The sequence below is a fragment of the Lepisosteus oculatus genome, chromosome 6 (assembly GCF_040954835.1).
Source record: "Lepisosteus oculatus isolate fLepOcu1 chromosome 6, fLepOcu1.hap2, whole genome shotgun sequence".
Lineage (NCBI taxonomy): Eukaryota > Metazoa > Chordata > Actinopteri > Semionotiformes > Lepisosteidae > Lepisosteus > Lepisosteus oculatus.
In genome coordinates, this window is record NC_090701.1 from 2,668,429 (window position 1) to 2,681,206 (window position 12,778).

The 12,778-nt window shown below is 40.7% G+C and overlaps 1 protein-coding gene across 2 annotated transcripts in view; it reads left to right on the top strand.

Annotated features, from left to right (window-relative positions):
* Window positions 1–12,778, top strand: part of cntnap2a (contactin associated protein 2a) — a 460,034-nt gene that overhangs the window by 298,284 nt on the left and 148,972 nt on the right. For both annotated transcript variants that reach the window (XM_015354892.2, XM_015354893.2), the window contains exons 12-14: window positions 1,679–1,785; window positions 2,609–2,728; window positions 8,105–8,305. In XM_015354892.2, the coding sequence (XP_015210378.1) occupies window positions 1,679–1,785; window positions 2,609–2,728; window positions 8,105–8,305 (428 nt within the window). The remainder of the gene's footprint in view (window positions 1–1,678; window positions 1,786–2,608; window positions 2,729–8,104; window positions 8,306–12,778) is intronic.

Sequence of the window (12,778 nt, forward strand, 5' to 3'; positions counted from 1 at the left end):
CTTCTTTCTTTCATCACATTTAATTTATGAAGGTATTGTTTTGAAACAATACCTTCTTGTAAGTTTTGTGAATAAAACAGTTTCCAGCTATTTTTCTGAAGTGGAAATTGTAAGAATGCACTATTGAGAGACCTGCCTGAGCATAAATTGGGCTATGTGAGTGTGCATTGAAAGTGTGTCCAGTCTTCATGTCAGTGTTTGTAAGGTGGAGGAAGGCAAGACTCCAGCAATGTTTGAAGTGCTGTGGACTGAGTTAGAATAGCAAACACATTTTTTTATTGAACACACAAAAAACTAATTACAATGGACTCAAAGGCAGAATCATACAATTACAGCCAAGAAAAAAAGCAAGGATATTGATATTTGAAGCTCCAATCAGTTTCCTTTTTTTCTGACATCCAAGGCCAGAAATACATTTCTAATTCAACCCCCCTCAAGGTTCATTGCTTACCGAGTTTTGTGCAAAATGCACACATGCACACATCTTAATTTCCTGTAAAAATGGGCTTTACTAATCTTATATCAAGATAATTGCAATCTAAAAACACAGTTCAGCGTTGCTGAGATCATTCTCTTCTCGGAATACAAAATACTCAGTGAGCTTCTTAATGAAATGGCACAGTGCACAAGCACATAGTTGTGAAAAAAGAATATTGCTTTTATCAACACTTCTAAAATGGTCCAAGCACTATAACAGTCATTTCCCAGGAGAACGTGTGAGTACTTTATTTATGAGGTGATGCAGTAGAAAAAGAAGCTGAATTTGACCCCAGAAGCACATTGGCATGCTGACTATTTCTTCTTCTCCTGGGTCCTGGTACAACCTCATGACATCTGAGCATGCATGTTCTGGTTTTGCCAGGTGAGCTGGTTTCCTCCCACTCCCAAGCGTGTGCACATCAGCTCTCATTTGCAGTTCCAAATTGTCCCCCGCTCTGCGACCCCTTTGTGAACTGGTGTCCCACCCTTGTGCAGAGCCGATTTGCTTGCTGTGCTTTCAGAATAGCCCTTCACCAGGACACAGTTTTCTGAGAATGGGCAAACTGATCCAGGTTCGGGTGCTGGGTGGATCAAAGTCTCTCACCATTAGAGATCAAAGCCATTACTGCAGAGTGAAACCGTTTGTCTGGACTATGGCTTCCCAGCCCAGGGTGTGAATTGATCAGTTATGTGAATACAAGTCATTGGATATGTTCAGGGTGGTCACAGGCATAATTAAATCTTGATTTAGGAGTCTGGTGCAGGGCATTTGCATACAGTTTTCTAAATAGGAGATGCTCATAAATTATGGCAAGCCGAATTATCACTCAGAAAACTGCTTTTCAAGAAATCATATTTGGGGATATCTCTAAATCATTAATGTAAATTAGCCCGTGTGTGAGCTGCAAAGCAACAAGTTAATTACACGCTGAAAAGCAAAATTAACTTTGGCTCACACTCCCAAAGAAAGCTCCACAGCCAAAACATCATTTTATTTTACTTTCCTACATGATGATACAGAAGCTCACATAGACTTCAAATATTATCGTGTCTAAACGAATAGGCCGTTGGTTGGTTTTGAGAGGAAGCCTGACTTTCCTTTCAGATAAAGTCACAGAACAGAGTGCCCTCTGGAGTCAACTGTGGAGAGTGTGTGTGCTCAGATGGTGCTTTTCAGCCTCTCTTTCTGTCTGCACAGGTGCATGCCCAATCACTGTGAACATGGAGGCAGGTGTTCACAGACATGGGACAGCTTCAGGTGTAGCTGCGATGGAACTGGATACACTGGAGCTACCTGCCACACCTGTAAGGATACCTCCTTCACAATGACAGCCATCCTACAAGTATCCTCTCTGCCACTGTGGCCCATAGTTAAGGAAGATTAACTGTGGTAGTTCTGATCGGATAAGTGTTCTGATTTGATAGGAAAAGATAGATGTTTTACTTCTCTCATTTATCTTTGTTAATTTGTCATTTGCCATGGTCTGCTAACGGTTGGCACTCACAAGAATGTTACCTGTTAATGGTTGAGACGTGAGAATTTTGAAGGAGTTAAAAATCATCCAAAGCTGGTAAAAATGTAGAACTGAAAATCATTTCTGTGAAAAATTCTAAGAACCAATTGTTTCATAAAAAAACAAACAAAAAGAGAGCCCTCAAATGACTTGAAGAGCACCTATATAAAAGATTGTTCAAATTATTGTCAGTACATCATGTACAGCATAATACCTTACTGATCATCTTGTCTTTCATCCTGTGGTTGCTTTCATAGCAGAATTCACAGCCCACTTGTGTCTAAAAGCCTTGAGCATGTGTGGCCTGATTTTCCTTGCCGTCCTCACAGCATATGGGCACTCACACAGCATAGAAACAAATCACAGCAGCAGGCATTAGCAAAGCACAAGCAGAGATGCAGTGTCGTCTGTTGTATATTTAGCTTCCTGGCAGGCCATGCAGAAATCAACGCTTTAAAATTGAGGAAACTGGCAGTATACATTGAAACTTTTATTAAACAGAAAAAAATTATTATTCTGATTCACAGTGAAAGTGCCGAGAAGGACACTGTTCAGACATTTCAGTTATGGAACAAACGTGGCTCCTAACGGCCTCCTTGTACTGTTTTTTCTAGCCATCTATGAACAGTCCTGCGAAGCCTACAAGCACCTCGGTAAGACTTCAGATTCGTACTGGATCGACCCAGATGGGAGTGGACCGCTTGGGCCTTTTAAGGTGTACTGTAACATGACAGGTAAGAGATGGGCCTCTGAAAATAACACTTGTTCTGTCATCAGAGGCTGTGGCATGTCAGGGTGAGATCCGCCTCAACCATCTCACATCCTGACAAACACTACGTTGAATATGTGTATGTAATGCTTTTCAGAGCCCTCAAACACAGAACTACAGTAGTTGCTGAGCTCCTGGGCAATATGAACTTTCTCACAAAAGAAGCATTTCCTGTGAGTCCTGTGACAGCTGGGGGGACAGGAACAAAAATCTAAAGAAAATGTGTCTTTTGACAGAAGTAGAAAAAACACCTCTAGCAGAGAATCTAATTCTCTTTACTCTTATTTTCTGCTGTACAGACTTTTTTGAAGCGATAGTCAAAATATTTCTCCTACTGAAATGTACACTACGAAGCACAGTGTTACTTTAAACATCCAGCAAATTCATTGGTCCCGTTAAAATTTGGAGGAAGCAGACATCCATAAATGAGCGTCTCAGTCTGGCTGGAAGCTCCAGCAGATCTCCCGGAGCCTGGGATTGAATTGCACATCCGCTGCCAGACCATAAAGCATGATACACGCATGCACCAGCAAAGCAAGACAGAAAGAACACCAAATGACAAAGTTCAATATTTGCATCATTAGTGTCCCTCCTAGAGTTGGACAGATGGTAGACCACAAAAAGCTAATTTGGTTTTTAAAACATGCTCTCTTGCCTATAGCTGTAAAAGCTGGGTTTTTTCAAAGCATGCCCTCCATTATACCGAACCATTACAGCACAATTGGACGCCTCAGTCTGCTGTTCCAGTCTTTCCCTTTCCACACAGAAATGAAGAGTTATGTGTTCTGAGGAGAATTTAAGATACTAGAAGATCTGTAACTCACATTTTTGCTGTAGTCGCTACAAATGACTTGCGCTGTGTGACTCCTGCAGTGGACTGTTGCCCCGTCCAGGATGTATCCAACCTTGCGCCCGTTACTTGCTGGGATAAGCTCCGGGCTCCCTCATGACTCTGAACTGGTTGAAGCGATTAGAAAATGGAAGGATGCAGGGGTGGATACATTCCTCCTGGTTACGTCTGTTTGATTTAATACTCAGCTTTCGGGCTGTCAGGCCCAGAAGACAAGTGATCTCTGCGATCGCCTGTTTTGTTGGCGAGAAGAGGCAGGCATCAACACAGAAAGGGCAGCATGTTCTATGGCTCAGACATCACAAGCTGGACCCCGGCTGATGTCCCTGATCAAACAGGAGCAGGATTCCCCAAGAGAAGGTGCACAGCTGGGAAAACAGCTGCCCGGCGCTCTCTCGACTCAGCACTGACTTCTGACTCCCCGACACCCGTGCTCCTGCGGTCACTGCTCTCTCTGCAGCGAGGCGCTGGCGAGCCTGCGTCCGATCAAGCTGTGAATGGCTCTGCCTGTTGGGTGGGTCGGAGGAGCACATTCTTTCCAAGCAGTGCAGGGACATGAGCCTCCAGCCGGTGACGCCAGATGAAAAACACAAAGAATCCTGCTCTTTCTTACACGATTGTCTGTGTAACGGTTTATTATCTATGGGTCACATTGTGATAATATCAATTAAAAACATCCTGGCACATAAAGTAACTTGGTGTTACGTTTGAGTTAAAAAAGTGTCTTGTATTAAAACTCTCAAAGTAGGGAACCCATGATATCAGAAAAGGGACGCAAAATCAGGTTTATGAGAGTCCATGCAGTTATCTTTGTGAATAAAGGAGAACCTACAGTATCTGAGTTGAGACCTGTTTTTGCAACATACAGTATCTGCATGAAACACGCAGGGTAGTAACATTCTAAACAGTAGCAAAGCAGCCATGCTTCGGATGTACAGTAGACAAGTCGTATCACAGGCGAACGTGCAGTGCACCTGTGGTGGCTTCGGGGGGGGGAGTCTAATAATAATAATGGTAATGATGGGAAGACTGGTATCGCCCAGTCTGGGGGCCGGCAGGATGATTCTGCTGACAGGGCACATGCTCTACAGTACTCAGACAGCACTTAGCTCTCCAGTGATCGGTCATGCAGGAGGCGATCGGGGAGTGGAAGTTATGAAGAGGTGGGTGCTGCCAGAGGAGGGGTGGGGGCGCATCTCAGGCAGTCAGCACACCTGCTTGGCCGTGGTTCGCTGTCCATTCGGCACTCCGACCCGCCGCCACACGGCGCCACGCCCGTTTCCAAATTCACAGCCACAGCCCTGGCAAAAAAAATATCAAGCACAGTTTCCTGTTGCTGTCTTACAGTACTGTACATCGTGCGTTAGTGCCCGACAGAAACAACACTAGCCCACTCGAATGGTGCTCTCTCATATTAAAGTCTTACTCGATGAGCAACTTAAGTAGCTAGAAAAATGTACACCTCTGTTCATTTTGGATTAGGGGTGAGGTAAATTAGGTACTGCATCCAATTTAGATAAATGTAATGTATCAAGTGAACTATTTGCCGTGTTAAACCATATGCGAAGGCATGGTTAATCAGTCCCTGGAATTTGAACAGTGCCCAGGAATGCAAATCATATACTTAAAAGGCTTCCACAGCCCAAAGACTGACATCATATGCTGAGTATCAGGCTAATTTTCGATTTCCATCAGACAGGGTGAGTAGCACGTACAGCAAATTATCCTCAGCTCATTCCAGTGACTCGAGAAGAATTTTAACATTTCTTAGAGAATTTAGCAATTCCAGAATTTAATTTTGTTTCAAGCTGCAGATGTTTTGTATCATGCCATGCTGCATATCAGTATTTTCGTCTAGATAAGTAATTTAATTTCAGAATCTTCTTGTTTTTATATTGTATCCCCACTACAGAGTCGCTTGCTCTCAACTCCAGTATTACAAGTGAGCTTTACAGAAAATTGCTCTGTTAGGCATTAACAAAACAGTAATTTGCTTCAGGTTTTAAAAGAAATCTCTGACATAATGGAAGGGACAGATAATGAATTAGTCATTTTGCCAAAAGAAAATGTTGTTTTGGAATACTTTATTGCTGGTAATGGTGTTTAAGCTCTTCATTATCTTAGATGTTGTAGAATGTCATTTCAAATATTCTCATCCACAATAGAAAATCAACAGGATAATTTTCAATTTATTTTGGTCTAAAAGCCAAATTCGCTTTATTTTCTGAAAATAATTTTAGGAGGATGTCTAGACAATATAAATAGGTTGTGATAAGGCTGCACTGGTGTTCATGATAAACATTAGAAAATCATTTTGGCTTGAAAAGGAGAATATCAGGTTTATTCTTTTGCACAGTACTGTATATAAGCAAATTTTAGCTTTCATATTTCACACTATGAAGAAGGAGCCACTTAAGAAAACAATTACATTTTTAAGGAGGAATTTGCAAAGAAGACCTTTGGATGTGTTATAAAGTTTTCAACACAAGAAGCTTAGACATCTGGTCACTCCAACAAAACAAAGTGATTTAGCACCTGAGTGATATAAAAGCAGATCTTAAAATGATTGCTGCCCTATTTAAGACTACTTAAAACAAGGTCTCAGGATAAATTCTATTTTAGTAACCTTTGCTACTCAGCTTTTCTCCTGTGGGGCTCATGGTACTGTGCTGTTTGACTTCCTACTGTTTTAAACAAGGAAATTCTTTGCCATTCCAGGGATTAGATACACAAGGTCAGACTGCCCTTTCCCCAGGCTAACAAAGACAGCGTGTCTGTGTTTCTGTTTCTGTGGATGTGCTGCTATGAGCCCTCCTTGTTACAGTTTTCCTGGTGCCCTTTTCTGACTTGACACAGCCTGTGAGGGGTTGTTTCAGAAAGGATAATAGCTCGTTCAAACCTGCATTCTGCTAATTGGAGAAACTTGTGTTCTCAGATTTATGGCTTATTAGATGGTGGTCTCAGCTCTCTGAAAAAAATCAGTTTCCTTAGCTGACTGTTTTATGAATGGGCCCTGTTTTAGAAACATTTGATAACAGAATTTGTTTTATTCTTCTGTGACAGAGAAAAGAATGGGTCTGTAAATAGAAATTCAGTACTCCTCAATGACATCTCAATCAATAGCTTAGTCTAGTCTCTACCCCATTTATTCAGTTGAGAACAGATTCCCATTTAAAATGACAACTTGGACAAGGAGCTCAAAGCCGTAAAGCAGATAAAAACAGAGAAGTCTCATGCAAAAGCATCATTAAAAATAAATTGCCATGCAGATAGAAGCACCAGTTTAGTTTTGTCCTCTTTGGAGGAATACTCCAACTGCAAGCTGTTGTAAACTGAGACAGTCCTGAGAAATAGGCATTAAAGCCTTGAGAAGTACCATTTTAAAGGTCATCAAGTTTTAATTAGTGAACTTGTGAAGAAAAACCATGAAAAGAATGAGAAATTTTACCATGTGAAACGATGTCATAGTTTCCTAGGGGGAAAAATTCTCAGAAATTCCCAATGAAACATCATAATAGTGGCTCAGGAATAATTTGCATAATTCTGATACATGCACAAGAGCTAAAATTTATTATATAAAGAAATGACTCATTTAATAAGACACTTTACAGTAGATAAGCTGAAGACTAAAATGCATTGCAGTAGCACAGCTAAGGTGGGTTTATGTATCTTTAGTCCATTTTGCTTTGTAGGAGTGTAAGAATGTGATTTTATCCCCTAAACCCAGTGCTGGAAGATACAGATATCCCCATCACTTGTAGGTGACCTACAAATCAACACTTGTTTTTCTCCCTTTCCAAAAACAATTGCCAGCATATCTAAAAAGGACAAAAAAAGACATTCTCCACTGTTCTCTGCACAAGTGAGCCCCAGTCAGAAAAGAATTAGCCGGAATCCTGACCAGGTCTAGTGTAAGAGATCACATTACTCCTGTCCTTGAGTCCTTACACTGGCTTCCTGTCAGGTTTCAAGTCAACTTCAAAATCCTCCTGCTCACCAATAAGGCTCTGCATGGCTTGGCACCTCAGTACCCTTTTGATCTACCATCGCCATACTCCCCAATTCAAAAACTTTGCTCTTCTAATTCTGGTCTCCTGTCTGTCCCCCAAGCCCGTCTACACTCTATGGGTGACAGGGCTTTCTCCTGCGATGCCCAAAACCTCTGGAACTCTCTCCCCAAGGATATCAGAGAGTCACCTTCTCTAAACTCCTTCAAATCCAGACTCAAAACCTTCTTCCTTAGAAGAGCCTCTATTTAACTTTGCTCCTACCATACCCCCATCTTCTGTCTCCTCTCATTGTGTATATATTGTGTATTTTTTGTTGTTGTTTTTAATTCTGTAAAGCGCTCTGAGAAGCCACCTTTATATGTATTGTGTATACATATATATATGTAAAATACAGCTTATTGTTATTATTTGCCTGAAGTATGATGGGACTGTACAGTATGTGCCCTGCCAACCCTGCGTGTGTGTGCATGTTTCTCCCCAGAGGACAAGGTGTGGACCACGGTGAGCCACGACCTGCAGCCCCAGACCCCCGTCAGCGGCTCCAGCCAGGACAGGAGGAGAGTCCTGCAGCTCAACTACAGCGCCGCCATGGAGCAGATCTCGGCCGTCACCGGCAGCGCCGAGCACTGCGAGCAGCAGGTGTCCTACTCCTGCCGCATGTCCCGGCTGCTCAAGACCCCCGGTAAGACCCCCGGGCCGTGTCCTGTCCTGCACAGATCCCCACAGGATCGCCACTGCCCCGCCGCGCCCTGTTCTGAATATCTACTACTCCTCAGCGTTGTGATTTCTGTAGGCACGCGGTAGTCCATTTATCCAAGCCCGTATACTGGAGAAGAACATGTGGTAGGAATCAGTGACATTGTAATTGGCAGTTAGAGATCTGTACTGCAGAATGTTCTTGCCTGAATCAGCGACTAAATTGGTGTCATTCTCACACAATACAAAATGGACATAAATATCTGTTGTAGATTGCTATGGAGTGCCGTGATTATACATGGCCACTCATGGGCTCTGGCGGCATTCTTAAGACAATGTGAGTTCTTGGACAGTGAGCCTACTGTTGGTCTAATGTCAGAGGTTACTATGTTGTCCGATCTGACGTATATAGTTCTGATTGCTCAATGTATATATTGCATCAGTTCTTGAAGGATTCAGTTATTGTGTATACATATATATATACAGTATATACTGTATGCAATAAGTATTGAGATGCTTTAAACACAAACAGCATACAAGCAATGAAGGCTATTCATTCCAGTACTTGTTTGTTGTGTTTTTCATGCCACTCAGTATATATTATAAATGGAATAGTTTTCTTTTTTACTTTAATGGCATATACATTAACTCCAAACCCTAGTTCTCTGCCTCACATCGCTTCGAGCATGTGCTGGCCTAGTCCATTCTCTTGGTATGAACTAGCAGTTTAGGATTTAATTTATCTACCTTTTCAGAATTCAAAATTCTTTCTTTGGGACTCTTGTCTCCTTGGCTTTGTGCTCTTTTCATAGTCGGTTCACGCTCAGCCTTCCTATCAGCTCTGGGATTGGTCTAGTTTCTTATCTGCTGTTTTTTTTTTCTTCTAAGAGCTTGTTAGTTCAAGAGAGCAGAACACAAATCAATTAGTGCCACTGTGCAAACTTCCTAACATTTTAAAATTGCCTTTGTTTGCTTTTGATTCAAATTTAGAATGGAGGAAAGTTTCCCTTCCTTTGCTTTTCTCTTTATTACTAAAACCTTTGCTGAAAGATTTTAAGATTGACTAACATTCCTTAGTCTTTGCAAATTAATAATAAATGAATCGGAGATTGAGACTGAACATTTAATTTGATTAACACTTAATAATGAGTATTAAAAGGATGGTAAATACTCACGTTGTGAGAGAGAAAATTTGACTTGCAAATTGCCAGAGGATACCTGGGTGAGCACAGGTGTACTGTCCTCATAGGAAATGTGGTTCAGGAGCAGATAAAATCTATCTTCTTTGACCTGTGCATACGCTAAAACTCATACAATTCTAAAAAAAGAAAAAAATCAGAATCGGACAGAAATCTGATTTGATTTCTGTTGACTTTTGCACATTTTCCAGGGTAACAAAAGGTTGGTACAAAAGGGAAATGAGAAAAGCTGTGTGTCCTGTATCCTCATCTTGCTTTTCCTAACGGTTTCAGTGAGTCACAGTAGTGTTTGAAATGTGTTTTAGTTTTTTTTTTGGGGGGGGGAGAATATCTTGTAATGCTTCATTTGAATAAGACTAAAACACACCATCCTAACTGCTCCATAAACAATACATAACAGTATGCATAATCCTTTACAGCCACTTGTAAAAATGACATTGCAGGCCATTTATTTGTAATGGTTTCACAAAGAGTCATTGTTTCAGCTGAACGCTAAAAGCAGAGCTCCAGGTACAGAGAAGTCAGGTGAAAATGATGGAAGACATCATTAACGACGTGAGAGCTGACAAGGACTTTCTGCAGATACAGCTCAGTAACTGGTGCTGGTATTTTTATGCTTTGTTTGTTCTTAGGGTTGTTGACAATCTTATTATTCCATGTTACAAAAGAAAAAGCTTATCAGCACAACACTAACCCATTTGAAAAAATTATATAATGAAAAGGCAATTTTATAAAACAATAAAATACAAATTTATCCCTTTGTGCACTTTATTTCCTTTTTAATTAGGAGATGCGAAGAAACGGTGTTGTGTGATCCTTTCACACGGCATTGGGGTTGCAACAGCACCGTGATTTCAGCAGTGTTTCTTTATTACAAGGATGGATATTATTGCAACAATTTTAAAAAGCCAAAGATTTTTAGGGGTCAAAATGGAATCCTTATACTTTTTTTTAAAGAATGCCCAGAAGGCAATTTACAGGTGAGCGGAGCTGTTCGGCCACTCAGGGCCGTTTCGTAGTTTGATCTGAGGATCTCCTCCTGTTGTTTCTTGAGGGAAACATGGGTGTTTTATAGGAGAGGAGTGGGACATACAGTACCATTCCACTGTCCCTGGAGCATCTGTCATCATTGCAGTGTATTTGTACTGCTTTTTGTATTTCCTGCTTTTAGTGAAAGCTAAGACTACCTGGAATATAATACACAGAACTTTATGCAACATCATTCTGATACAGATTATTAGGAAATACTAGTGTCCTCTCTCTTTGTGCCATCTCAAGTAGAAAAAGAACATGGGATCAAACTGCCGTGATGACTCAAAAACATCCAAATTATAATGTTTTAAAAACAAGAGGCTAAGGTGAGGCTCCTTTTAGGAGAGGTCCTATAAAAACTAGAAAACTAGATATGACATTTGTATTTTAATTTGTTTCTTTGACGCGGACAATCACAATGCCACCAGCAAGGTTGTGATTGGACCAAGAAACGATTAATATTCATACCCATATACTCCGCACTCATCTCCTATCCTCAAAGGGTGCTCGTTCTAATGTTTATTTGTTTATTTCACTAAAGCACAACTTTTGTAATCCACATATCCTTTGCTGGAGGACATTCATTTGTCACTGAAATTACAGTTTTTAATCATTTAAACTTCCCTATTGACAAAGCTATTAGCACGATGAGTAATAATGGGATTTATCTGCTCTGACTTGCTCAGCTAATGTTTTCAACATTGCTTTCTTATTGACTTCCTCAGCAGAGCAGTAATTATTCATAACTCATAAAAAGTGCAGGGGAACTTCATTAGTGCAATCTGGAAGCCCATTAATGTGTCCTAGCACAGTCAGCTCAAGCCTTTTGTACATTTCCAAAAGGATATGAAAATTTGAACGGTTTACCTATTTAAGATGTCCGATACCTACAGTAGTGAAAGAATTCTGCATCTGTCTGTTGTCAGAACAGCTCTAGTGCCAGTGAGGAATGTGACAAACTGGATCTTATCCTGGAAACACCAGACAGGATCCAGGGTAATGGAAGAGGGGAAAGTGTAGAACACATGTACGGTATGTGAACTGAGCCGGCATGTCTTTGGAGGTGTGAAGGAGCCCGAGCTCTTAGAGAAAACCCAGCCAAACACATGAGAGGAGACAAGCAAAGTAAATACTAAAGGAGCTCACCCCCAGAGCAGACCTTGGGACCCAAGAGTTTGGGGGTGACAGCGCTCACTGCCTCGCACCGTCTTTTGAGAATATTCAAACTGCTGTGATAAATCAAAAACTATGTTATAGTTGGAAAATTAGGAGAGTACCCATGTAGTGTCTTTGGAGGTTTTGAGGGAGCTGAGTGTCTGTCCTTTGTTTTGTTTGTTTTTTTGTCATTTTCTAGTTGATGTTTTGGTTTCTTAGTCAGATCTTTTTCAGTCCTCACTCAACGTGAAACTGTTGAAATTGTCTCACAAAAACATGATATTATATCTTTGCAATGACTGCTCCAAGAAATCCATTGTATATCGATGATGAAATACTTGTAACTTCATTAATGTCAGAAAAAAAAAAGGATTTATTGACATCACAATATATAAAATACTGTAGAACAATGAACAGTTTTTGGCATTAGATATTTAATACACAACCAGTCTGAAACCACCAAGTTGCAGCAACAATTCCTGTATTGTATGAGGTAATTTAACTCAACAATTTAATTGCAGTTCTTTAGAAAATAGATTTCAAAGTACTGCAGAGAGGCTGTGGTACTATACATGCTAATAAACCCACGCTTCTTGAATGATTTATATTATTTGAAAATTATTACTTAGTGCTTGCTAATGATGAGGGTATTTAACTCATGACAGTTCATTTCTTGCATAAGTGGACTGGTGTTTTAACAGAAAGAAAGATGAACAACCTGTCTACTTTGATTTCAGTAAGGAGCCTTCATTTCCTAATCCCTCCACCTCTTTTTTTTGTTAATGTGTGAGCTCCCGTTTGTGTTTTTTGTATGATTTTCTGTCAGTGATTTTCTGTTGACCGTTTTGTGCAGTAAGGTGGCTTTTGCTGGCCTGTGCAAGTCCTGTTCAAACTCCACATAAGACCCTAAGAAAGGGTTTAAATGTGAGGAGGCAACCTTCTGTACCATGTGGTCGTTAATAGCTACTACAATTACTGGAATTGTTGGATCTCATGAAGTTGTTTTTTTTGTAAGGAGACAGGGTGTTTCCTTCAACAACGTCGCTACCTCCCAACATTTTCTTCAGGAACAG